This window comes from Lissotriton helveticus, chromosome 3_1 (genome assembly GCF_964261635.1).
Source record: "Lissotriton helveticus chromosome 3_1, aLisHel1.1, whole genome shotgun sequence".
NCBI lineage: Eukaryota > Metazoa > Chordata > Amphibia > Caudata > Salamandridae > Lissotriton > Lissotriton helveticus.
This window is the reverse complement of record NC_136061.1, coordinates 1,662,628,616-1,662,656,432: the sequence shown is the minus strand read 5'-3', so window position 1 is coordinate 1,662,656,432 and position 27,817 is coordinate 1,662,628,616. Positions and strand designations below refer to the sequence as shown.

General features: G+C 43.3%; 1 protein-coding gene across 2 annotated transcripts in view; it reads right to left on the bottom strand.

The window, feature by feature from the left end:
- The window catches only part of EAF2 (ELL associated factor 2), a 222,075-nt gene that overhangs the window by 127,677 nt on the left and 66,581 nt on the right, over positions 1–27,817 (bottom strand). For both annotated transcript variants that reach the window (XM_078682450.1, XM_078682449.1), the window contains exons 2-3: positions 22,622–22,716; positions 6,325–6,461 (exon numbers count right to left, since the gene is read on the bottom strand). In XM_078682450.1, coding sequence (XP_078538576.1) covers positions 6,325–6,461; positions 22,622–22,716 — 232 coding nt within the window. The remainder of the gene's footprint in view (positions 1–6,324; positions 6,462–22,621; positions 22,717–27,817) is intronic.

Here is a 27,817-nt window from a genome sequence, read left to right as displayed (position 1 = left end):
TTCTACAATACCAACTGTCCAGAAGGCAAAATGTCCGAGATTACCCCAGGTTTATCATCTAACACCCATTGTATACATACATCTCTATACCGGTAAACTGAAACATATAAGATACTTATTCTGTCTGACATCAGATAGACTGCGGCTCTGTACTACCTCTGCCTTTCTTACAATTTTATACCATGCCACATATCTAAAGGCCAGCACTGCCTTCAGCTTTCCCGCAGAATACTCTGTGGTACGACTGGATAGGGTGGGTAAGAGGGGTGGAGGGCTAGCGATTGCTGTACATCCACCCTATCTTATTAAGACGTTTGACACTGTTTCCTCTCCCAACATAGAACTGTTGATCTTTAGGGTGGAGTCACCCCAAGCAACTGCCTGGTCTGGAGCCCTAATGTATCATCCTCCAGGAGAAAATAAGGAGTTCTGTACGACCCTATCAGAAAGACTGGCCCCATATATATTTTGCGTACGGATAAGTTCCTTTTGGTAGGGGACTTTAATCCTCAGCTAGATCTCTCCTCCAACACAGAGTCTCTGCTAGTCCAGTGTTGGCCATGGAATCACTAGGTCTCCTCAAGAGTTGTCAGTTCCACACAACGGGCCGGGCACCATTTAGACACAATTTTCTCCAATATGCAGGAATTGGTAGTTGAACCCCCACAGTCACTAGGTTGGGCTGATCATACGGCCTTGAGTTTTTACTGGGCATTTTCTAAGCCGCTCGCCCGACCACAAGGCCGTATAGATTTTCCTAGATCTTGGAAAAAGGTGACTGCAGTGGTCTTTGGCAAAATATTGACGGCCCCCTCACTTAGAGACTGTCAAGACTGCGATACAGCCTTAGGGAAGGTCGAGGCCTCAATTATAGAGGCCCTTGACTTTTGCCCCGCTAAAAAGGGTTAAGATGCAGGAGAGGGCAGCCTCTGTGCTTTGGTACTCTGATACTCTGAAGAGAGAAAAGACCCTTTGCAGGGCCAATGAAAGGAAACGGAGGAACTTGAAATCTGAGCCAGACGAAGCGCTGCATCGAACGGGCTCTCCAATCGCAGAAGCTAAGAACTCCTCGAGGGAGCTCTTTAAGATTCTGAAGGAATTTATGAACCCTAGTGCCAACAACCTATCCCTGCCACCCACCCAGGAACAATGTGAAAATTTAGCCAGGCACTTCACCAACAAGATCGATTCAATGTACCATTCCTTTGGGTCTGAAGAGACGCAGGACAAGGAAGATCCTACACAGGAGGCACCCACCCCTAGCCTAGGATCTTTTCCTGACATAATGAGTGAGCAAGTGGGTTCTGTAATCATGCACGTAAAATCAGGTTCCCCACTGGACCCGGTCCCGCCAGCAATTTTAGTATAACTTTCTCCTGTCTTGGCTGATGTGCCAGATGAAGTTTAGAACATCTCGCTACCCACGGCCACATTTCCCCGTAAGTGGAAAAATTCACGCATTAAACCATTGCCTAAAAAGGCATCGGTTGACCCGAATGATCTGCAAAACAATATGCCAATCTCTCTTCTCCCTTGTTGTTCAAAAATCCTGTAGACTATAATTAATAGGCACCTTTCTGACTATTTGGAAAAAATAACATATTGGACCCTTCCCAGTCCGGTTTCCAGGCCTCTCATAGTACAGAGGCTGCCCTACTGGAGGTTACTGACTCCATAAGGATGTTGCTGGACAAGGGAACCCCTACAATGTTGGTCCTTCTTGATCTCTCGGATGCCTTTGACACCATTTCTCATCGTAGCCCCTAGATGGGTTGCGAGGGTTTGGTGTCAGAGGTATGGCTTTGAAATGGATCCAAAGCTATCTGTCAGACAGGTCACAATGTGTTCAGCTGGACTCTCTGTCTCAAACGACCACGGTGGACAAGGGAGTTCTCCAGGGATCTATTCTTAGTCACACTTTCTTAAACTAAAAATATATGTGGCTCCCCTGGTCGGCATTATCAGAAGCAGCAGGTTTGTGACAATATCTTATGCAGACGACACACAGCGGATAGTTCCTATAGAGAAAGATGTCACAAAAACAAATGAAAAGTTCAAAAATTGCATGTCCACTATAACAAGCTGGATGAGGAAGAATTTCCTTCAACTGAACTCCACCAAAACCAAGATATTGCTATTTGGGACAGCAGAAGAGCTGTGGACCTCGGATTGGTGGCCTTCAGAACTGTGAGCGGCACCTTCCCTAAAGAAATGGGTCTAGCCAACAGAATCGACAATAAACTGTTGATGGAAGAACAGGTAAAATCACTCTCGGGCGCCTGCTTTGGAACAATGAGGATGCTTAGGAAGATATTCCCGTGGATCCCTCTTGAGGCCAGGAAGTCTCCGATTCCGTTGCTTTTGATCAGTCGACTAGACAGACTATGGCAACTCCCTGCTTGTGGGAACAAGGGAAGACATGGCATCAAAACTGCAGGTGGTCCAAAACACGGCAGTCCGCCTAGCTCTGAATAAGCCAGTACGTACAGCCTCTGCTACTCTCCTACATCAACTGTACTGGCTCCCCTCAAGAACTTACGGCCCATCTCTCTGCTCCCCTTCCCGGCCAAAGTAATTGAGAAAACCGTAAACAGACAGCTAACCCGATACCTCGAAGAAAACAAAATCCTGTACCCTTCCCAGTCAGGGTTCCGCAGCAACCACAGCACCGAGACTGCCCTCATCGCTGCCACCGACGACATCAGGACCCTGCTGCACTCATCCTCCTAGACCTCTCTGCCGCCTTCAACACTGTCTGCCACCTCTCACTACGCGCGCGCCTCCATGCCGCAGGGATCCGAGACAGGGTCTGGATTGGACCACCTCCTTCCTCTCCGGCAGAACCCAGAGCGTTCGCCTCCCCCCATTCCTTTCCAAAGCCTTCGAGATCATCTGCGGCGTACCCCAGGGATCTTCCCTCAGCCCTATGCTGTTCAACATTTACATGGCCCCGCTCGCACAAGTAGCCAGACAGCACGACCTCAACATAATCTCCTCCGCCGACGACACTCAGCTGATCCTCTCCCTCACCAAGGACCCCATCACCGCCAAAGCCAACCTCCACGAAGGAATGAAAGAAGTCGCCGACTGGATGAAGACCAGCCGTCTGAAGCTGAACTCTGACAAGACGGAGGTCCTCCTCCTCGGCTCCAACCCTTCAGCCTGGGACAACTCCTGGTGGCCGACGGCACTGGGGCAGCCCCGACACCCACCGACCACGCACGCAACCTGGGAATCATCCTCGACTCAACGCCCTCAATGACCAAGCAAGTCAACGCCGTCTCCTCCTCCTGCTTCAACACCCTCCGGATGCTCCGCACGATCTACAGATGGATCCCGACAGATACATGAAAGACAGTCACCCAGGCCCTCGTCAGCAGCAGACTCTACTACGGAAACGCCCTCTACGCTGGAGCCCCGACCAAGCTAATCAAACTACTACAACGCATCCAAAACGCCTCGGCACGACTGATCCTCTACGTACCACACAACGGCCACATCACCCCCCACCTGAGAAACCTGCACTGGCTCCCAGTCAACAACGCACACAAGGCACTCCACAAGACCGGCCCAGCCTACCTCAACAGACAGCTCTCCTACATCCGCAACCGCCAGCTACGCCGATCTCTCACTCGCCACCGTCCCATGCATCCGAAGAACAACCACCGGTGGGAGATCCTTCTCCCACCTCGCCGCCAAGATATGGAACACCCTCCCACTGAGCCTACGACAGACCCAAGACCTGCTGACCTTCAGGAGGATACTCAAGACCTGGCTGTTCGATCAGTAGCGCCCCCCCAGCACATTGACATCCTCGCGGGTATGTAGTGCGCTTTACAAATGATTGAATGACCAAAATCGCAGGCGACTCCCTCGCAAAACCAGTTCTTTTTTGTGATCGATAATTTTCAAGTCTCCACAGTAAGTTTTGGCCGATTTCCTTTTGCGTGCACTAGGCCAACCCAAACAAGTGAGGTACTGTCTTTATCGAGAGACTTCGGGGAATGCTGGGTGGGTGGATGTTTGTGGTATCCCGCAGATCCTAGAACTTTCCATCACAGAAATGTGAGGTAAATGTTTTTTTTTTCTTTACAAAGTTTGAGGTATGCAAGGGATTCTGAGTAACAGAATCTGGTGAGAGCCACACAAGTCACCGCACCGTGGATATCTAGTTTTAAAAAATGTCCAGGTTTGCTAGGTTTCTAAAGGTGCTGGCTGAACTAGGGCTCAAAATCCCCAACTAGGCGGAAAAATGTGATGTGTTCATGTTGCGTTTTGACTTGTATCCTGTAGTAGGCGCTAGGCTTATCCACGCAAGTGAGATTGTTTTTATTGGGAGACTGGGGGGACGACAAAGAATAGTAGGGCAAGTGTTCTCACTAGTTGTCTTTCTATGCATTTCTGCCTTCCAAATGTAAGACCGTGTGTAAAAAATCCCCACCTTATTCATATGCTAGTACGGCTACCCACTAATTCAGGGATGTGCAAATAACCACTGCTTCTAAACTCCATATCTTTTTCACATTTCGGAAATACATAGGTTTCCTTGATTCCTATTTTTACTCATTATATTTTACCAAATGAATTGCTATATACCCAGTACACAATGAAAAAACAAAGCAAGGTGCAGATCAGTTATTGTCTCTGGGTACCTCAGGGTTCTTTGTGAACCTTGAAGCCCGATAAATCCCGCAACCAGAAGGGTCCCGCAGACCTAACGGTTTATTGCTTTAAAAAATCTAGCAAAGTTTCAAGACGTTGGATGTATGCGCAAATGGCTGTTTTTTTTCAACTCAATTTCAATATTTATTTCAACTGTTACTTTCTATAGGAAAACCTTGAAGATCTTCACAAATGACCTCTTGCTGAATTCAGAATGCTGTCTTCTTTTTAGAATTGTATAGCTTTCCAGGATCCATTATTGTTTCACACCCATTCTACCACTAACTGGAAGGAGGTTGACAGAACACAAAAATAGGAAAAATAGGCTACGTCCCTGTAAAATGCCAAAACTGTGTAGAAAATGTTTTTCTGACAAAAGGTTGCCTGTTCCTGAAAGCTGGGTAGATGGTGATTTTAGCACCACTAACCATTCGTTGATATCATTTGCATGGAAAAAAACAGATGCTGTCTTCGGAGACACTTTTTTTCTAATTTTTCCCAAAAACCCAAAATGTAGCTGTATTTTGCTTCAATTCTTGGTCCCTTCCAGGGTAATCCTCAAACCCCGAGTACCTTTAGAATCCTTAGGATGTTGAAAGAAAAGTACACAATTTTGAAGTGGATAACTTTTGTGGACAAAATGTTATGGGGGCCTAAGCACAAGCTACTCCAGAGAGCCCAAATAAGATGTTGCAACGGGGAGAGGGGGGTGGGAGGGGTGAAGGTGAGAGATACTGTGGCATTACATCTAACATTTTCGCCAGATCATAATAATTAAAGTTCTCCATTTGGTTGCTACAAATGAACGGCAGAAAATATCTTGTGGGGTTGAAAGAAAGTTATATATATAAAAAAAATTACATGTCTCGACTACTCCAACTTTATTGGGATGATGAACAATATGTACATGAGCTGATAACGCAAAAAAATATTGCAGTTTGATTCATTATTGCACTTTGTCATGCATCTTTACACCACTGACTGGGTGAGCTAAAGACTACAGTAAAACAAAGTTCATGAAGCACACCAAGAACTGCCAAACTCTTTCTCGCAGTCAACCACTGGTCGTAGCACCATTAATATTTAAGTAGAACACTGTACAAAGTCAGCTTTATGTCAGTGTTTGACCACAGATTGTATGAGCTTCTCAGTATTTGTAGGCACAGGCATCATTTCTTATCTTGCATTACTTTTGCTCAAGTAAATAAGGATGTATTCCTTTTCAAATCTATAACTCTCAATGGACATTATTTTTTAGCGCATTTACTTGTATCAAAGTGTTTGAACTCCAAATGCTGCTTAACCTCAAGGAGTAAGTTTATATTTCTCAATTCGGTGCCTTTGGGCAAGTGTAACAAGGTAGTGCCATGGTTAGAATTCTGGATTGCACTAGTACCTGGATACTGGGACATCACGGTAAACAATAGAACTCATTGGAGATAAGACCGCACAGCTACATAATAAATTAACAAGAGCGGTTATTTAATGTATCACAATTGCTTTTTGCTTTTGGACCAGCCTCAATATGTTGGAAATAAATTTAGGCAATAAAACAAGTTTGTCAATAATCATGTATGGACTCACAAAGAAGGTGCTCTGTGATTAGCTTCTTCCTTTAAGCAATCATCAAGATAATAAGTAAAGTCACAATATATTTCCTACCTGGTTTTCTTGACAGAGATGTTGCTGCTAAGCTTCTCTAGTCTACATTCTCCTGTGTCATGGTTTACAATTAAAATGCATTCCTTCAGATAAGGCCTCTTCGACCCTTTAAAAACAGTTACTGGTGCAGTTGAACCCTGTTGAGATAAATAAACATGCCAAGAAAATATTCTTAGCATCAACCCATACATAAAAACTGTTTCATCAAGAATTTGAACTCATGAAGCAGTGAAATTGCTGTGTGTTCACAATACTGTTTCAACAATAAACCTACCAGGATGCATACTTGTAACAGGGCCAAACAGATAACAAATGACATTAAGATTGACACAAAATGATAAAAATACCTTCCGGGTAATTTCAGAACTTCAAGGTTCTTGCTCTCCCTTCTTTAGCAGGCTGGGAATTGCCTGAAGCGACTGAAAATTATAGACAAAATGAAGGCTGCCGCTTTTAATCGAGAGAACAAAAAAATCCCCCAATGCAAACAATGGCCACACCTTTGGAAGTGTCACCAATTGCCACACCCAATTCACAAGCTGCCTCGGATGTAGTAGAGTTACTGCCAATTGAGGAGAAAGTTGGATGGGTGTTAAGAGAGGCTAGACAAAAACACCAATATCGCCATGAAGGCATTTTTTGTCTCGGTTATCTGGGTCTCTCCCCCTCCCAAATGACAGGGAAATTGACTACATAAGTTAAAATGTTACCTGTGGGGTTCTGGGGTTGAGGCGTGGAGGTGGCTAGTGTAATTAGCAGTATTTTCCCAGACAAGCATCACACATCCTGCACAGAACTTTGGGATGGAAGACCCATCTTTCCTGTCTAGCAAAGGAAATTACTACAAAAAGCATGCAGAACTGTCCTTATACCATCGTCAGCAATAAGAATATGTCTTTCAAAGGCTGGGATAAGCAGAAGTATGTGAGTAATCTATATCAACAGCAAGAATGGGCTCGAGAAAGTTAACTGCATCTAAAAGCAATCTTGTGGAGAAAACCATTAGGTTTTTAAAAACAACCCTCACCAACCAACCTAGTTGGTGGCATGCTTCATCAATGGGTTCCTACCAGGGGTGTAGAGTGCATCCTAGGTGTGCTTCTAAGCCCGATTACAGCAGACAGGTTGTTTTCTTTGTGACAGTTTGTGAAAAAAGTGGGTTAAAACAGTCTCCAGGATCCCCTTCTTAACAAGGAGTATTTTATTAATGGGGTTCCGTGCAGGATTAAAAGTAAGAAGCAGATGACTCGGAGATATATTTCACCTTGTGCATCCTAAAAATGGGTCTACATGTTTCAGCCAGTTAGAGTGAATTGTCAAGGCTTTCTTCAGGACCGTTAGTGAAAGGTCATAAGAAATACGGCCTAAAATTATGTAGAAGCACGCGTGCCAAGGTATTCTAAGTGGTGGAGATCTCTCAGATTCCGAAAAAAAATCCTCCTTTTATGCCACCAGTGTTTGGGATGCTCCCACATATGCACAATATTCACCAGTCAGTACAGGTGCATGTTGATCTTTAATTTTCATTTCTCATTTGGCTTGCTCCCGCCAAAGTACAATATTTATCGGTCAGTGCGGGTACGCGTTGCTCAGTCGTTTTTATGCAAACATTTCTTGTTTGGCACGCATTGGGAAAGCGTGTGTGGGAGACAATGTGTGTCAACACTCAAACCTTTCCATCGCATACATTCGGGAGGTCAAGGCTCAATTCGATTCGGTTTCCTCTTTTGTCATTTGTCAGCAATGTGCGTTTACTTAATCAATTGTGCAGATAAACCTTTTCCATGCAGAGAAATCTGGGAGTTGTTTCATGTATTAGTAGTCCGTAATGTGCCAAAGCATATTTAAAATACTTCCCCAGCTCATTCAACAAATGTGTTAGTCATTTTTTTAAAAATAGGAAAACGATAGACGCCTTACTTGAGTCGTGATGATTCAGGTGACATGGATCCCGGCGGTGGCGCTGCCCGTAGTCACACATTAGCGAAGGGATAAAAGAGGGCTTGCAAAGTAAATAACTTTCATTGTGGTAAATCAAAAGAGTGTCCGGTGCTCCCCCGGTTCACCTTACTTGTTCAAGGTCCACTGCCTGTGTCAGATACCTATTGCGGCCCTGACACGAGATCCCGGAGATGCGCCAGTGTCAGCACCTCTTGCCTTAGTAATGGTAGGGGGCGCGACCAGCCTGAGCAACACACATATGACCTGGGGGATGCAGCTCACTATTGGTGCAGGCCGACAGGCCTCTAACTAGTTAACCCTTTCCGAGAGGGTTACAGAGGCGTTGGTCCACTCTCCAGATTTGTATGTGTGTGTGCAAATGCGGTGTGAGCATTATTTCATTTTGAGAAGTTTGCCCATCTATGGAGAATTACCCAAATGTTATTTTCACAGATAGCAATCTAGAAGCATGTTTTTGGACGTTACTACTATATTGTAATGCACAGTGTATATTACTGATGTAGATCCTTTTACAGTCAGTTTCAGTTTCATTAACTTTTATTCGATTATCATTTCAATAATCATAAAAAGTACATAAAAAGTTTTTAACACATGAATAAGAAGCACAATATAAAAGACATTTTTGAGTAGAAAAAATAAGTTTTTTTTTTAAATACTGTTCAGTTCTCATTTAACTAGAAATACTGCGACGTATTGTTAAAACTTCTTTAAGGAAGGTCGCTATGAATTTGGCTTCATGCAATGACTTTAAAGATTGCAGATAAAGGTATGCTGCGTGCGTTTGTCTGTGACCACTGATTCGAAGAATCGGAATAATCCATTTTTTCCTTGATGCTTTATAATATTTACAAAAAAGTACTACATGGATCGTAGTTTGTGGAGAAATTCCGTCACAGGGGCAGTTCAGCAAATTTGGCGACCAATTTTTCGTTTCAGGAAATGTAACTAAACGGAAAAAAATATTAAATCGGAGTCTTGTTAATAAGTACCTTTCATAATTAGATAAAAAATACGTCAAATAAGGCTGTATACATTTTCCAGTTTGTTGGGCGCCGATTTTTTCATTTATTGGTTTGATAATCTCTATCTGGTTCCGTAAATCCCTTAGATGGTTCAGACACATTGCCTTTAACTGCTTCCTGGAAATATCTTCCACTGAGGGTGGTTCTTCGAAGTAGGATTCGCGATCCAAGTCTTTAAAGAAGTTAGATACATAGTTTAGCCATGGAATTTTACGCCAATTTGCCAGGGCTAAGCAGTCAGAAATGAGGGAGCGGGTAAGATGACATTCAGGGTTGCACCATATTCGATGCCACAAAAGAATAGGCTGGCAACGAATGGTGTCAATGATATATTCCATGCCAAGCTCCCGATGTGAGGCTAATGTTGGGGAACTTTGAGGGAGGGACAGAATGTACTTTACAAAAGAGTTTTCAGTGACCTGTAATTGGTCAATACGACCATGGCCCCAGATTCCAGCACCATAAGTGGCCACGCTATGGCATTTTGCATAATATATAGTCAAAAGTTCAGATGGGGCTGGTTTCCCCAGTTTCCGCGAGAAAGATGTTAAAGCTGAAGTTGCACGTCGAAAGTGAAGATTCCTGGCCTCAATTGCCTTACGCCAATTCAATGCATCGTCCACTAGGATAACCAGGTATGGGTAGACCGGGGTTTTTTCCAGTTTGGTGTTATCTACCATTATTGGTTTTGTAGTTTTGGTCCTAGGGCCCAGGTGCATTGTGAAGGTTTTCTTGATGTTTACTTTGAGACCAAGTGAGTCCATAAATGCTGTGTATTTGTTAGTTTGGATCTGAAGTTGGTTTAAGGTCCGAGCTAGAATCACAGTCATCAGCATACAACAGCGTGGGTATCGGGCGATGATTTATCTGGGGGAGGTCCTGGCTCCCTTCCAGCATAGCCTGTTCAAGTCCATTAGTATAAAGATTGAACAGGAAGGGAGCCAGGACACAGCCCTGTCTTACTCCCTTCGTTATCTGAAATGGACGTGACAGTTCGCCACTGGTACCATAACGAACTCTGCCTTCGGCATTTGAATAAAGTTCTCGCAGGAATGTTGTTATCGGGGGATCCACACCCAGGTCGCTTAATATTTGCCAGAGTTTCGCATGCTGGACGCAGTCAAATGCCGCACTTAGGTCGACATAGACGAGGAAGATGTTACCTCCTTTGGCGTGTACATATTTACCAGCCAGTAAAACGAGATTCAGGGCCTGCTCCACAGTCCCAAGCCCCTTCTGGAAACCATATTGGAGGTCGGTTAAGATGTTGTTCTCCCGGGCCCAAGATTGTAAGCGGTCCAGGAGTACCCGACCTGCAATCTTGCCCATTGAGTCCAGAAGTGAGATTGGTCTGTAGCAAGCGGGATCGTTGCGGTCTCCTTTTTTAAAAATGGGCAAAAGGATGGAAGTAGACCACGAGTGGAAAAGGCCGATCTTGGTTACTGCTGACATGACCCGGGTGATTAGCTGCGACCAGAAATCCACATCATGGAGGAACAGGTCCATTGGGACACCGTCAGGGCCTGGGGCTTTGCCAGGTTTGGAGGCCCTGATTGCTTTTATGATTTCATTGAGATGAAAATGTATCTTAATTGGGTAGATGTTGTTGCTCGTTGACTGGACCTCATATGTTGTGTTTTCTGTTGCAGGGTCTAGTGCTGTTCCGAAGATTTTAGCGAAGTGGGAAACCCAGTTTTCCTCTGAAATAGCCACATCAAGGTGTTCAACAACTGTGTTATTGGCCAGGAAGGGCGATCTTATGGTTTGCCAAAATGCAGTGCTATCTTTTCTTTGGGCACTATCATGTAGGCGCAGCCAGAGGTCTTTTTTGATTTGTTTTTTACGATCTTGCCTTGCTAAATTATAGATCTTCCTCAGATAGGAAATTTCCTTGGGATCCCTGATAGGCTTATGCAAGGCGTCTTTAAGTAATGAAAGGGCCTTTCGACAAGCAGTATCAAACCATCTCGCAGTAGGGTGTTTAATCTTGTTTTTTATGTTGACAAAGAGCTCATCCCTTATTGTTTCCTGAATGTTTTGGAAACTGCTGACAATCGTCTGCGGTGATGCATTCAGAGTCGTGCATTTAGATAGCCACTGACCTGTTTTTTCGAGGACCCTCTGTGTCACCTCTTCAGGGTCGACCGTGGCCCATTTTACTGTGTACCCGTTCAGTTTGTTCATGGAAAGTGTTTGTTGTTTGAGGGAGCTCAATTTTATGGTATGGGCTCTTTTCCGTTTGATGTTAATTTTTTTATACTGAGCGGGTAGTGATCACTTGTTGGGTTTGACCCAGTTTCAAAGTTCGCTAATTGCCCTTTAAGCGAGGTTGAGGCTATTATATAGTCTATAATTGTACAGTAGCCTCGCCCGTGGAAGGTGGGCTGGAAATCCTGCTGCGGACTAACCAGTTTGTTCGCATAGTCCATATCTAAGGAGAATAGGATTTCATTGAGTTTGTTACCGCATAGCGAATGGACAAAATGAGGTATGGAGTCCCCAAGTTCGTTTTCGAGGCCGCAGTTTCCATTTATGTAGTTTGGACACAGAGGGAGATTGAAGTCACCACCCCAGATGGTGTAATTTGTGGTTTTAGTGTTATCATTTTGGAACACTGTTAAGGCTGAGGCAATCTCCTCTAAGTTTGACCGGCTGTCCAAGGTACCTAGATTGTTATAGTAGTTTATAAGTATATAGTTGTTATTGTCTTTGGATGCTGTCAACTGGGTAATTTCAAAGATTTGAAATGTTGATGACTCCTTTATTAGTTTCATTCTAAGGGGGAGGGTATTGGCTACATATGTCGTGAGCCCCCCTTTAGATCTGCCCATATTTCCCTGTACTGCTGTGGTGAAAAAAGTTTTGTATCCCGCAAGGTGGAGTGGGATTGTACACCAAGTTTCTTGCAGGCACAATATCTGATGTTCTCTTGCCGTGTCTAGCTATGGCCCTAGTGTTATTTTCGATAACAAGCCTGCGATGTTCCAGTATGCAATAGAGATGGTCAGATTTGTGGAGTCTGCAGGGACATGGGGTGTATCTAACGGGGTATTTACAGTTAAAATATCCTGGGGTAGGCGGAGTTCAGCCTGCGGGAGATTAGCAGAAAGTTTGGGAGCTGTTATATGCTGGAGATGCGAGCCAGTGTTGTTTCTATCTGTGACTACAAAAGTTTTGTCGATAACCTTATTTGAGTTACTTGTAGAGACAGATGGCGTTTCCGGGAGTGAGTTATCAGAGGTAAGAATATTGAGGAAGCTAGGGGAAGCAATTGATGTTTCCGGAAATGTGTTTCCAGAATTACAAGAAACTAGCTCCGAGGGAGCTTGAAACTGGATAGGGTTTATTTGTTGTGATAAGGTAGAGGTGTTTATGTTCCTGGGATCGACCCTGGGTGGTCAATCGACCATCTCCAGACAATCGAAGCGGTTTTGCGTTGGAAAGCCCTGCCAGCCTTCGTAAGATTGTAAGGGCCTGTCTTGCCAGTGTTGCCTTGGCCAGTCTCTCGGGAGGGTTTCTGCCTCCCTGATCATAGATGTACTCCGGCTGAAACCAAGGCTCTCTTGGGGTCTGGCGCCAGGATTCCCTAGGGGTCTGGTGCCAGTTCCAGGATGGAGTGTAGCGATGTTGTCGCGCAGGAGGGTAAAAAAAGAAAGGTGACGAGCGTCAATTCCCCCCTTTTTTTCCAGTGTGGGCCAGGCACAAATGTGAACCACTACGGAGGGATCTCTGCAGGTTACTATTACGCAGTCTCCGCGGGTCGTTTTTGTTGTTTTGCCTACCCATACTACCCTGCGGACTGTAGATATCCCTCCTGAGTGATGGGGTTCTAAGGGCCTATTTATGCTTAACCACTGCATGACCTTGTTTTTAAGAGACCATGCAGTTTCAGGTGTGTCATCGGTTAGCTCTGGTACTCCGGTGAGTACTAGCGTATATGGAGTGGCTTCTGGGGGCAGGTGGACTGGTCGTCTAATAGCTGATGTTTTGTTAGAGTTATTATTAGGAGAAGATTGGGGGACCGCTGATTTTGGCGGGGGAGGTACTGGCTTTTTTGTTGAGTGGGATTTGTTGGATTTGCTAGTCGTCGGTCCTGGAGTGTCTTGATTAGTCAGGCCTGTGTTGGACGTTGGCCGTTCTAGTACCACAGCGGTTTTACTCTGCTGTGGTTGGAGCTCTACAGTTTGTGAGTTATGATTTGTGACACTTTGTATTTGGTTTTTTAAGGGTGGGATAGTCAAATTTGGTCGTTTTATTGCTGTAGATGATTGTGGGTATGGATGGTTTTTGGAAGACTGGGGGGCATTTCGCTGGCCCTTTGTTTCTATACGTGTGTTAGTATCAAGTAGTACTGCCGAGAGAATGGTCATCTGGGCTTCCAGATTTCTAATGCTAAGTTGAATGGGTTTTAAGTACTGATACAGTAGATCTTTAACCGTAGTCAGGACTTGTGAAGTGACGTTGCATGTTCTACAGAGGTTGGCAGTTGCCTCATTCAGGGTTGTTTGATGGAAAATATTGACTGCCGGAGGAAGTGATGTGTTTTGTTGGAAAGACTGTACTGCAAGATTTAAGTGGTCTGTGGCATGAGCGGGGATTGGAGCCATTTCTGGTACACTGTCGATGGGTTTTGTGCTGCCTTGTTTTGAGATGGCTCCTTCCCTTTCTCCTTGGGAAAATGAGACAGAATTGCACTGGGATTCTGTCTGGGTTTGGATTTGGCAGGCCTCTAGATCAGGGGTTGCCTCGAGATTGTCCACGGTTAGTGAAAAGTCTGACTGTCTGAGTGACTGAAAGGCCTACTGTGGATGGTACTGTAATGGTTTCAGAGGCTGACATAGTCACAGGTAAGGAGCAGTTTTGGGAAGTAAGGTGGATCGGGGATGTGGCAGTTGCTATAGTTCCTAAAGATGATCGCTTCGCGTTCATAAGGTCCAGTGACACTCTCTTTTCGAGAAGGGAGATGCTCTGGTTTATTACCTCATGAGTACGGGTGATGAACAAATCAATGGGGCCGGTTATTTGTGCTACCTCCTGGGCGTTTTTGGATTTGTTCTTTGTAGTGCTCCTGGTTTTCGGCGGCATGTTAGTAAACTGCTAGGAGTGAATGCTGGAATAATAAGGGGGTGGCCCGGTCCGGTCTCTACCGGGCACTAACGGGCAACAACGGGCCCGCCCTTGGCCCGGGCTTTGCCCGGGCTGCGTCCCGCGATGCGCGTTACTGAACTTGCTTTAGTCCTCTTTTGGTAGCGAGTGGGCGTGGCACTGGGAGGGGGCGCGGCTCACACGGGAAGAGGAGACAGCTGGTGATATGGATTGCTGCTCCTCGCAGTCCCGGAACCGCGCCTCTCACCTCCTCTGCGGCCTCGCAGGTCTTGTGCTCCTCACGGTGGCAATAACAAGGGCTGGAATCAGGAATACGCTACTCCTGTAGCAAGGACAGAGTTCTCTCACTTCAAACCTCAGCAGCGAGCGGCACCCGCGAAGCGGGAGCCGCGAGAGGTTAAAAGCACTTGAATGTGGGCATGGCACTGGGAGGGGGCGCGGCTCACACGGGAAGAGGAGACAGCTGCTGATATTGATTGCTGCTCCTCGCAGTCCCGGAACCGCGCCCCTCACCTCCTCTGCGGCCTCGCAGGTCTTGTGCTCCTCACGGTGGCAATAACAAGGGCTGGAATCAGGAATACGCTACTCCTGTAGCAAGGACAGAGTTCTCTCACTTCAAACCTCAGCAGCGAGCGGCATTCATATTGAGAGTTGCCACTTGATTGGGAACCGGTGGCCCCGTCAGAATGACCTAGTGGTTATTTGAAAATATTCCCAGTTAGGAAGGGGATCCTGGAGAGAGTTTTAACCCACCTTTTTCACAAATTGTCGCAAAGAAAACAAGTAGCTCCGCAGTAATCAGGCGTCGAAGCACACCTAGGATGCACTCGGCACCCTAGGTGGGAACCCAACCAGGTTGGTAGGTGAGTGTTCTTTTTAAAAACCTAATGCTTTTCTCCACAAGATTGCTTTTGAATGCAGTTGACTTTCTCGAGCCCGTTCTTCTTGTTAATATGAATTATTCAGGTGAGAAGGATGCGCTCTTTCAGATCCTCACTCTTTTCTTGTTTAAATACAAGTCTGTGAGCAGCCAAAACACTCAAATATTGTAAGATTTAGAAATACAAAACATTATCTACAAAGTGGAAGTAAGTAAAAAACTTATTGTTTTTGATTAATGAAAACCATTACAAAAATAAACTCTAATAAAACATTTTTTGGTTAATTAGCCTTTTCAATCAGTACTCTAATAAAAGGCTTATGTAATAAAAAAAAATACAGAAATGTTTCCAAGATGCAGAGATCCTGATGTTTACATTATACTCTAGGCCTCTGGAGTCTACACGCAGATTACAATTGTAAAAGATTAAAGTTTATTGTTGGTTTTACACTCCCACAGGGTGCCACTGGGCCTTGCTTAGACCCTTCTAATAGCAGGAACTTGACTAGCTTCCCAATCAATTGAGGGTCCTTTGGATTAAAGCAGGCAAGTACTGCTGGTCACCAGGTACATGCCTCGTTCGGTAAAGTGGATTCTTAGGAGGCCTGCCCTCTTTTACCTTGGTACAGAAACATATTGGATGTTCAATGTCCTCGGATCCGACCCCGCATAGCCTGCATAATTTCCCACAATTCTCTCTCAGCCACGGTGGAAGATGTGGTATGGCTGGGAGGATTTCTATCCTATATTTTAAATAATATGTTTTTGACTTCCTGGAGTACCCCAGTTTGAAGTATGCCTGCGGCCCAAATGATTTGTTGCTGCCCAGAGTCATCCATGGATGGCTCCTATGTGCAAAGGAAGCTTTGTCTTCTGTGAGAGAAAGTTTCTTAATAACCTTATTTACTATATGCATAAAGTGCGAGTGCGAGTGCGATGTTGGAATTTCCCATAAATCGGCTAATCTGGTGATGGCCAGTGATTCCTCCAGGTAGGCTTTGGCCGGTGAGGTAGATGTGCTGCACAATTCCTGATAGAGCTGGTGGTTCAATGTATTCCTGGGCGAATTCTTGATTTTGTGCCAGCACTTGATGTATGAGAGTTGCTTTGTTAATCTAAACTTGAGTCGGATCTGTGCTGGTGAGGTATATGGCAGGAGGTTTAGCATGACTGTATGCTTTTGCCAAGGTGGTATCCTGCCTCTCAGCACTTGCTGCCATAAGTGAGTGACAGTGGAATTTTAGCTTGTGTAACACAACGGAATGGTGAGAAAATTGGTCCAGTTAATTTAGTTTTTAGTTGTCTTAGCGTTGTCGCTATCACCATCCCTTTCCTCTTAATGGCCTCAAGCTGTTTCGCGAATTGACCACCCTTATCAATTATGACACCCAAGTATTTATCCTCAGAAGAATTCTCAATTGGGGTTTTTCCCAGAGATCAAGAATGGGACAGTTTTTTACCATTGATTGTCAGGGTTTTGTTGGGGTTAACTTCCAGGCAATTTTTGGCTGCGTGTCCGTGCAATTTATTAAGTAGCCGTTGGAGACCTACTTGAGTGTGGCTTGCTAAAACAACATCGTCCGCATAAGACATACTGGAGATGGCTTTACCCCCTAGTCAAGGGGCATGAGCATTGAAGGCACTAAGGGCTGAGGTCATATCTGCTGTGTTAAAGGTTAAAAAGGGTTGGTGCGAGCCGCAGCCCTGTTTGAGACCTTTAGGTGTGGGAGGCTCCTCGAAAGATGGGAGCCATTACCCAGCTTAACCTGTATCCACGTGTTGGTGTGTAATTGTATGAGAAGATTCAAAAAAGATGAAAGGATCCCCCAGACAGGCAATTTCCTCAACATGTTAGCTTGGTTGACGAACGTCGCCTTAAAATCCACAAAGCAGAAATGAAGAGTTTGTTTGGTTAGTTTTGCCATATCAATAAGTAACGAAATTGTTAATAGGTTGGTTGTTGTACCGGTCTCTCTGCAGAACCCGGTTTGGCAAGGAGGGATTAGGTTGTGATCTGTTGCCCATTCATGCAGCTCTGTTAGTAGATTACCCACAAAGTATTTTGCCTCTACATCCAGCAGCGCAATCAAGCGATCATTTTTTGGTAGTGGTTTATCTCCAGCTTTATAAATTGGTGAAATGATGGGAGCCCTTCCATGATGCGGGCAAGCCCCCAGACTGACTGACAGAGCTGAAGAGAGAAGCCAGAGTTTGACCAGTATTCTGGATCTTGTTTGAAAAAAACTGGTGGAATCCTGTTTGGCCCATGTGCTCCTCCTTTCCTCCCTTTAGAGATTTGTTCCCTAATCATGGCAGCATCAATTTCATTGGCCTTGAGCTCATCAGTCGTCACAGTTTGAGTTGAAAGATCTTATGCCGTAATTGGCATCTCTTAAGAGCTGATGGAGTAATAGGAGACTCTATACCTGCTTCTCCACAAGTAACTTATAGAAGAAGCAAATCCTTAAAGGACATCTTAATGAGAAGCCATCATGAGTCAATCCCATTCGTACCACGCATCAGCTCTCTGACAGGATTTTTTCCGTGCCTGAAATGCAAGGCATGCAAAAGTATTAAAAAGGTTCTTTCATAAAAAGTTCCACACATATCTAAGCCTAGAGTCATCAACTAGTTTATGACATGTAATACGCGGATTTGTGTTTACTGCCTAGTCTGCCCCTGTGGGAAACAATACATCGGCAGTACAATTCATCCAACTAAACGCCGTATCTTCAAGAAAAAGTAAAATAAAAATACCAGGATAAACATAAATCTTAGGTGTTTCTCTTCAGAGCGGAAATTATTCATGCTTCCTGAAAAACCGAGGTATAGGTGCACTTTCAGTTGCTCTTAAAATCACAAGAGTGGCTCTTTTATTACACCCATACTCATGTTTGAATGTCCATACAGTCATCATCTGTTCTTCCCACAAAAATGCTTCCATCATATTTAGCCAATAAGGAGAGATCAGCAGAATTGAAAGGATTATTCATAGAGTCGGCGTTCTCAGATTTGTCAAATATGTACATTTATTATCTATCACCTCAGGAATCATTTCTGGTTTTAGATCAGAACTGGATCACCCCATTGTTTTTTCACACATTTTTGTGTGGGAATGCGTGGCACCACTGGGCTCACACAAATGTCCTCCCACCCAGTGTTCCCCCAGGTCTCCCGATAAAAATGGTACCTCACTTGCATGGGTGGCTCAAGGACCCGTGACAGGCAAGGGCCCCAAACCTAAGGAGGCGACATCAAAATAACCAAACACTAACCAACCTGTTTTTGAAAGGGGGTTGTGTGGGTGCCCCAAAGGAGAACAGGCTAAAAATGAATTTTAAAAAATTGTAGTATTTGGGATTGACAAATTAAGCACCTCACCTTAGTCACAGGCCTTTGGCCCACCCACACAACTAAAGTATCATTTTACTCAGGAGAACAAGGAAACGCTGGGCGGTAGGACATTTGTGCCGGCACGGAGATCCCACGCAAACATGTATGAAAGTGATTTTTTTAACCTAATTTTAAGGTTTGCAGGGAATTCTGGGTAGGTAAACCTTGGGGGACCCACGCATGCCATACCTCGCTGGACTCCCCCGGGTGTCTAGTTTCCAGAAATGTGTGGGTTAGGTAGGTTTCCCTACATGGCCGCCGAGCCCCGGGCCAAAAACTCATGGGAACCCCCTTGCAAAACCAGGTTGGTTAGTGATAGGTTATTTTGATGTCGCCTCCTTAGGTTTGGGGCCCTTGCCTGTCGCGGGTCTTTGAGCCACCCACGCAAGTGAGGTACCATTTTTATCGGGAGACCTGGGGGGACACTGGGCGGGAGGAAATTTGTGTGAGCCCAGTGGTGCCACGCATTCCCACACATAAAGGTGTGATAAAAACGTTTTTTTTCAGCAAAAAATGAGGTTTGCAAGGGATTCTGGGTAAGAAAACGTTGGGGGATCCACGCAAGCCATAGCTCCTTGAAAGCCCCGGGTGTCTACTTTGTAGAAATGTGTGGGTTTGGTAGGTTTCCCTAGATGTCCATCTAGCACGGGCCAAAAACCCAGTTGACCACACTCTCAAAAGCTGGTGGGTTTGGCAGAGTCAATGTTGAAGTCGCCAATGTCAAAACCTCCAGCTTTTGCTAGTGGGGACATCTGGGTTTTTGGCCCCGTGCTAGACGGCCATCTAGGGAAACCTACCAAACCCACACATTTCTACAAAGTAGACACCCGGGGGCTTTCAAGGAGCTATGGCTTGCGTGGATCCCCCAACGTTCTCTTATCCAGAATCCCTTGCAAACCTCATTTTTTGCTAAAAAAATTCGGTTTTTAGTCACACATTTTTGTGTGGGAATGCGTGGCACCACTGGGCTCACACAAATTTCCTCCCACCCAGTGTCCCCCCAGGTCTCCCGATAAAAATGGTACCTCACTTGCGTGGGTGGCTCAAGGACCCGCGTTAGGCAAGGGCCCCAAACCTAAGCCATAGCTCCTAGGAAGCCCCCGGGTGTCTACATTGTAGAAATGTGTGGGTTTGGTAGGAGCCCCGGACCAAAAACTCATGAGAACCCCCTTGCAAAACCAGTTTGGTTAGTGATAGGTTATTTTGATATTGCCTCATTAGGTTTGGGGCCCTTGCCTGTTGCGGGTCCTTGAGCCACCCACGCAAGTGAGGTACCATGTTTTTCGGGAGACCAGGGGGAACGCTGGGTGGGTGGAAATTTGTTGATCCACGCAGATTCCAGAACTTTACACCACAGAAATGTGAGGAAAATGCTTTTTTTTGTAAATTTTTTAGCTTTGCAAGGGATTCTGGGTAACAGAACCCGGCAGTCGAGTCACCCCATCCTGAATACCCCTGGGTGTCTAGTTTTCAAAAATGTATAGGTATGCTAGGTTTCCCTAGGTGCCAGCAGAGCTAGGGTTCAAAAACGAAAGGTAGGCTCTTTGCCATTAACTGCAAAATTGAGGTGTGACCACGTTGCATTTTGCGCCGTTTCCTGTCGCAGGCACAAGGCCGACCCACACAAGTGAGGTACCGTTTTTATCGGAAGACTTAGGGTAATTCAGATTTGTAAATCAACTGTTATTACCTATTGAGTTTTCATGCATTTCTCCCTTCCCAATGAAAGACATTGTGTAAAAAAAAAAAATCTTTTTGAAAAATGACCAATAATTCTCATGCTAGTATGAGTATTCCCAATTTTGAAAATGCGCAAATATATACTGTTTCTAAACTCTATAATTTGAACCCAATTCAGAAATACATAGGTGTCTTTCATACCGATTTTTCCATGTATACATTTTCCAAGAATAAGTGCTCTATACCCAGTAAAAAATAAAATACCATTGCAAGTTGCTGCTCAGTTTTTGGCTCTGGGTTCGTCGGGTTCTTGGTGAAACTACAAGTCCTATATATCCCCACAACCAGGAAGGTCAAACGGATGTAACGGTATATTGTTTTCCAAGAGCTATTAAAATTACAAGAAGTTATAGGTGAAAACGTTGAGACAAAAGGCTGTTTTTTTCAACACATTTTCAATTATTCCAATATTTAACTGTTAGTTTCTATAAAGAAACCTTCATGGATTTAGACAAAGGACCCCTTTCTGAATTCAGAATTTTGTCTACTTTTCGAAAATGTATATCTTTCCAGGATCCCTCATTTCTACCATTAACTGGAAGGAGGTTGAAAGCTCTAAAAATAGCAATAATAGGCTATGTCCCAGAAAAATGCCAAAACGGTGTGAAAAATGTTGGTTCTCTGACAAAAGACTGTCATTCCCTAAAAGCTGAGAACAAGGAGATTTCTGCCCCACAAACCCTTTTTTGATAACATTTGCAGGGAAAAACCCAGAGGCTTTCATTTGCAGCCGGTTTTTCCCATTTTTCTGAAAAAAACTAAAATTTCACTGTATTTTGCTTAATTTCTGGGACCCCTCCAAGGGAATCCACAAACTCTGGGCACCTTTAGAATCCACATGATGTTGGAAGAAAAGGACGCAAATTTGGCGTGGATACCTTATTTGGTCAAAAAGTTACAGGGGCATAAGCGCGCACTACCCCAAATCGCCAAAAAAAGGCTTAGCACAGGAGGGGAAAAGGCCTAGCAGCGAAGGGGTTAAATCTCTACACATTAAATGACGGTATGTACTTTAAATATATTCAAATTCAAGACTTTTTAGTTCGGAAAATGAAAATTAACGAAGTTGGTCATTCTGATATTTTAAATTGTCTCTATTCTGACCGGACTAAATCACTGATTAGTGAAGGCTATGGACACCTAATCCATGTGAAAGAAGAGGATTGTGGTAAATTAGCTGCCAAATGGACCACTAGAATGGGATTAAACATAACACCAAATCAGATCTCTGCGTCTCTGTCAAATTAACCAGTTGGTTCAATCCTCCAGTTTAAGACTTCAATCATATAGAACCGTCTGTCAATTATATTACACTCCTCAAAGAATCAAGTTGGCTACCAAATAATCAATCAAGTGATCGTATTAAATGTCCCAAATGCAATTTGGTGGCTGCGACTTGGAGCATATGCTTTTTTCCTGTCCTGCTTTGGTAGAATTCTGGAAAGGAATTTAAGGGGTTCTAATCAAGAAGCAAATTATTTTCCCGCCCCTTTCAGCACACTTGATCTTATTAAACTTACAGGATGTAAATAGCTCACATAAAGAGTTAAACATTATTTTATTTGCTTGTGCAAGATTGATAATAGCTAGGGCTTGGATCTCTCCGAACCCCCCGCATGTTATGGAGTGGTTGACTTTAGTCAATGAAATTCATGCCATGGAATTAGCACTCGCAAAGATAAGGGCCTCACGCTCCTTGAAAAAACGAGAGAGAATTTGGGGAATGTTTATTTGAATCTATGACTTTGTTAAGACTAGTACAATTAGGCTAACTGTTGTATTATCCTATGAAATTATTGTTATAAAGGATACCTCTGTATTGTTAATTTACTATGAGCTGCGTAATACTATGTTTAGATTGAATGATTTTTTCTGGTTTTTTTTGTGTCTCTCTTGCAATGAAAATAAAAATATTAATTAAAAAAAAAAAAGGGAACCCTGGGTAACTTCACAGGTGATGGGGATATTTTGTGACCTGGAGGTGTCCATGTGAACAAACTGGTGTTGGCTGGAAAGGTGGGAGAATCAGTGAAGGACATTGCCAGTGAATCCCATTTGTGACTTCAAAGGGTGTATGAGGGTCGGATGGTCTGCTGATTGACATGATGGAATGATCTGCTTTGAACCAAGTAGTATCAAACTTCAACTCGCAGTAAGAGGATTTTGTACATTACACAGAAGCATTCAAACTGACCTCCAGATTTGGTAGCGTTATGGTCACCTGTTCACCTTTACCAACTTCAACGTCACCTTCACAAGACGTATCGATAGATGCAGGCTTGAAGTCATCTAATAAAATATTAAACCAAATTAAACCTGTGATGCACTGTTCAAAATAACCAAAGGTTTTACACAGCAAAGCTTGACAAAGGTGTCGAAAATGACATCTTTCAATTCAAGAAAGATTGCATAATATGTACAAAACAAGATAAACCTTCAACCACAACACCTTTTTTCATTGAACAAATCTAGTGAAGTTAAATACAACATACACAAAATAAACATCAATTCACAATAAACCACACTACTAAGCATGAGTTACACATATCAACAGTAATTTAGGATTGCACAAAAAAGAGATAAACAGACTAACATCACTTTAAGTTAATAAAAAATAATTAAAACAAATTGTATGGAAAATAAGAAACCAAGATGTTACTCAATTACACTGAGAAATGAGGTTGCAGTCACAAAAACTTCAAAATGTCATGGAACTTTATCATGATTTGTGGAATCCTCATAACATGCCTCATGGGGTGCCTAAGTGCATTATAAGCAAGATTGAACTAAATAAAAAAAGATCCAATAACATTTGCATACTGAACTAGATCAGCCTACTAAAAGAAGTAGATCGGTTTTGAATTCCTTTCTGGAACTCAAAAGCCTAGTATGGTCTTATATCTGCTGGAAGAGCATTCCACTTCCTCGAGCCAATAACAAAGCATCATTGTTCCTCCTTCAGGCATAGCAAGTTCCTCAAGATCATCTGAGATCGTCAAAAATACTAAGATAGGGGGCATGGGGGACACACAGATAGTGGCAGTATTTACTAATGGTCACGTAGAGCTAGAATGGGGTTAGTTTGTTAAGGCATATGAAGACCTCCCCTCAATAACCGCATTGCAATAGTCACATTTGAAGTGTGTAACTTCGGGCAATCATCTAGAACATAATTTGGACAAAGAATAGTATAGTAGCTGTGTAATATGCTCCAATATTTTTATCTGGGGGTTTTGGTCGCATCACCCCATGGTCTGAAGGGCAAATAGTTTGTACATTTTACCATATCCCCAGGAGGAGTAATATAGGACTATATTGCGAATGCTAGCCATTTTATATATTATTATTTTTTAAACATTTTGGGGTAGTTAGCTTGAAAAAACCGTTTTCATCAAAGGTAAGTTAAGAAAGAGCACTGGCTGGAATTAGAATGTTTATGTTTTATTTACATTTCATGACAATTTTTGCTTGGTTTAGAACTTGGGTGCAATTGGACAAACCTGCATGAAACTTTTCCAATTCAATACAATGAAAGCAGCTACGTTTTGGTGAGTGCACGTGTCGTGTAGATCAGCCCATGGAGGTAAAATAAAATGTAATGGACAAAATGTGCAGTTTCTATTTCAACTCCCTAAGGAATCTTTGATCTTCGTAAGATAAAAAATAAACCCTGAACAGAATTACTTCATACTTGGCATGAAACTATAACTGTCCACAGAGGTGTGCCTATGCTAGGTCTTGTAAATCAGTTCAGGAGCTTTTCCAGAAGTAAGCATTACATAAAGGTGTCTAGTCTGTTTGAACCAGTTGAACTATACAGCTATTTTATCTGTTAATTAACCAAAACAGTAAACAAAACAAGAGTTGAAAAAATTAAAAGAAAGAATAGGACAATAAGGGGGAAGAGTGCTCATGTGCTGAGCCCCAGTCTATCGTGGGGAGCCCCAAGTGCATTGAAGTTAATTTAAAAAAAGTATAAGTTACAGGATTCCAACAGGTTAGGCAACATTCCCAGATACTGGACCTTGCCAATTCACAACATGGGATGGATACTAGTGGATGGATGGGAAATGGGCATGACCAAATGCCAAGCAGGTTCACCAACCCCTAATGCACGCTATAATGCACAGCAGGGACTAGCTATCCACAGAGTAGGTTGAATATTAGATTCTCTTATCAAGTGGAGAGCAATTTTTTCGAAACTGTCAGGAGTCAAGTCAAGAGAATTCACAAGAGATTCCCTCATCAAGGGGTAAGCTATACCATTGGGACTCAAAGAGATTTAGAGAAGATGAATATAAGACAGCTGTCTTGTGAATTTGAAGGAACAAGACATTGTTACAAATAAGTTTAAGAATTTTAGAATATTGGTGAGCCCTGAAGAAGCGACGGGGGTCGTAAAACATGTGTTGGATGTGGCTGTATTATTTGAATAAAGAACTAACTGGATTAGCTGTTGATGAAGTGTTGTTTTCTCAACTACAGGTTTTTGCTTATAGAACTTCTCAACGCACTCTAGGTCACCAGTGATCTAGGGTTGTAGGGCCTGGATTTATTTCTTGTCACCCAAACATATGTGTATGTATGTACACACTCACACACACTAACATTGTGCCTGGATCTGCTTAAATGGTAGCAAATATTACTTTAAAGAAAGGCTGGAAAAGCTCAGAACGCAGCGGTACTACCTTAGATCGCAGAACCGAGGGTCGACCGACGGGCATCCCTTTGGATTCCAGACCCACCTGTCCTTACTCCCCTTGTCTTGATAAAGACCCGCCGCGACCACCAATTGGGGCGCTATAGGGTCGAAACATCGACGCTCATACTTGGCCAAGATACCCCCCAGGAACTTGGACATTAACCATCTGTTTTCTTGGAATATTAACTTTGTAATACTGGCCTTCTAATGAAAGACAATACCCCTTCCCCGTCCCTCAACTGTATAATTTGTATATAAGTGTCACTATATGCTATGCACTAGTCACTTTGCACACAACAGTCACGAATCACGTTTTAAGCATCCAACCAAAACGGAATGAAGTAATTGCTGTTTTGTGTTCCCTGTTTTTACTATAAAAAAGTTTTTCTCAGAGAGGTTTGCTTGTGTGTTCTGAGCTTTTCCAGCCTTTCTTTAAAGTAATATTTGCTACCACCCGACAGAACCAATTTTGTTGTTAATCACGCTTACCCAGGTTCTGAGGGACACAGGGTCACCCCTTTTTTGTAAAACATGGATCTGCTTAAAGGCTGCTTTCAAAATGGCAAAAGACTATCACTCTAGCTCGGCATGGATTGCCCTGTGTTAATCCTATGGTTAGAAAACTGCTGGAAAAACAGACTTGTGGTGGGCAGATTCAGAGCAGAGCACATTTAGAGTGCTGGAGGTGTCATATGTGCTATATATAAAGATGCCACTCTTTACTTAAATGTGGGTAGTACCCAGAGTTCCCTGCTTCCTTTTTTGAAATATATATATATGTGCACGTTCAATGAACAAAACAAAAGTCAAAGCTTTGTTATAGTTATGAAAAGTGTATTCTTACTATACAGAACCGACTTAAAATACACAAGCCTTAGAAATTCTAAAATTAGTTCTAACTTGTGCTCCGTCCGAAATTTCCTATAACTTGTGCACCTCCGCATTAACTCTAACTCACCTTCTCCATACACCCTTTCATATAACCTCATTTATAGCATGATACATTATAGCATTCCTAACAAGACTTATGACCTGTTTAATTAAATAATTTATGACAACACTGCACATGATAGAGCGCCGAGTACACAGTTTAATTTTTTTAATTTCTGTAAGTTTCGTGGTACCTTCTAGATAGTACCACGGTACTCTGTAAATTATTATTTCTTTTTTTAAACCACTTATCCTTACCTTGACAGACTAAACAAAAAGGTATATATGATCAAGACCTCATGTGAGGTCAAAACGCGCCTTTTTGCTACCTGAATAAACACCTCACTTACATATCCTAATCTGGAGTGGCTCGGTTTTCTTACCAGGAAGAGAGAGAATATCTATCTCTATCTATCAATATCTATATATCTATATATCTATATATCTATATATCTATATATCTATATATATATATATATATATATAGATATATTACCTACTGGCGATAGCCAGTAGGTATATATAGTTAGAATTTTCAAAAATCCCATAGGAAAAAAATCCTATGTCGAATAACTGGCGTTTGAGGACAGAATTGGCTGCAATTTTCAGGAAAATGGAACATTTTGTTTCTGAGCAGCCCCTGAAAATTTGGGGGGGTTTCGTCAAGGGGGGGCCGAGAAAAAAGGGGGGTCCCAAAACCTGTTTTTCCCATGCAATTTTCCATAGGGCGGTTGGCCTCACTTTTAGCCTAAACGGCTGAATGGATTTACACCAAACTTTGCAAAATTGTAGGGACTGGTAGCCCGATGTGCCTTTGCTATGTCTCAAGATATAGGCTCCAGTGGTTTTTACGAAAATTAACTTTGAAAAATATATATTGGGCTACATTGGGCTATATATATGTTGGAGCCCAAATGTAGCCCAATGTAGCCCAAAGATGGCCACCAGAGACAAAAAAAAACAAATGTAGCCCAAATATCAGCCAGATGTAGCCCAACTAAAGCCCAATGACAGAATGTCCCAGAGTGTTCTAAAGAACAACTAGAGTGCTAACAGTCCTGCTTATTACAAAGGTATGGCACACCTGAAGCCATCTTGATTGGAATAAAGTGGTAACTCTTAAAACATTTAATTTAAAAAGGAACAAAATGAGGGGGTTCATTTTGCCATAGAAAGTATGATTAGCGAATATATGACGAAATCCCGCATACCATCAGTCCGCAAAAATAATCCCGCATGTACTATTAGGCCGCAAATTAAAATAACGAAAACTTTTAGAACGAATATGCCTTTAGCATACACTAAACAACTAAACTACCCTAAACCCTAAAACACTACCCCCAGCATGACCCTACACTACACAAACAGTACAACACTACCCTAAACCCTAAAACACTACCCCCAGCATGACCCTACACTACACAAACACTACAACACTACCCTAAACCCTAAAACACTACCCCCAGCATGACCCTACACTACGCAAACACTACAACACTACCCAAAACCCTAAAACACTACACCCCAGCATGACCCTACACTACGCAAACACTACAACACTACCCTAAACCCTAAAACACTACCCCCAGCATGACCCTACACTACACAAACACTACAACACAACCCTAAACCCTAAAACACTACCCCCAGCATGACCCTACACTACGCAAACACTACAACACAACCCTAAACCACTACCCCCAGCATGACCCTACACTACGCAAACACTACAACACTACCCTAAACCCTAAAACACTA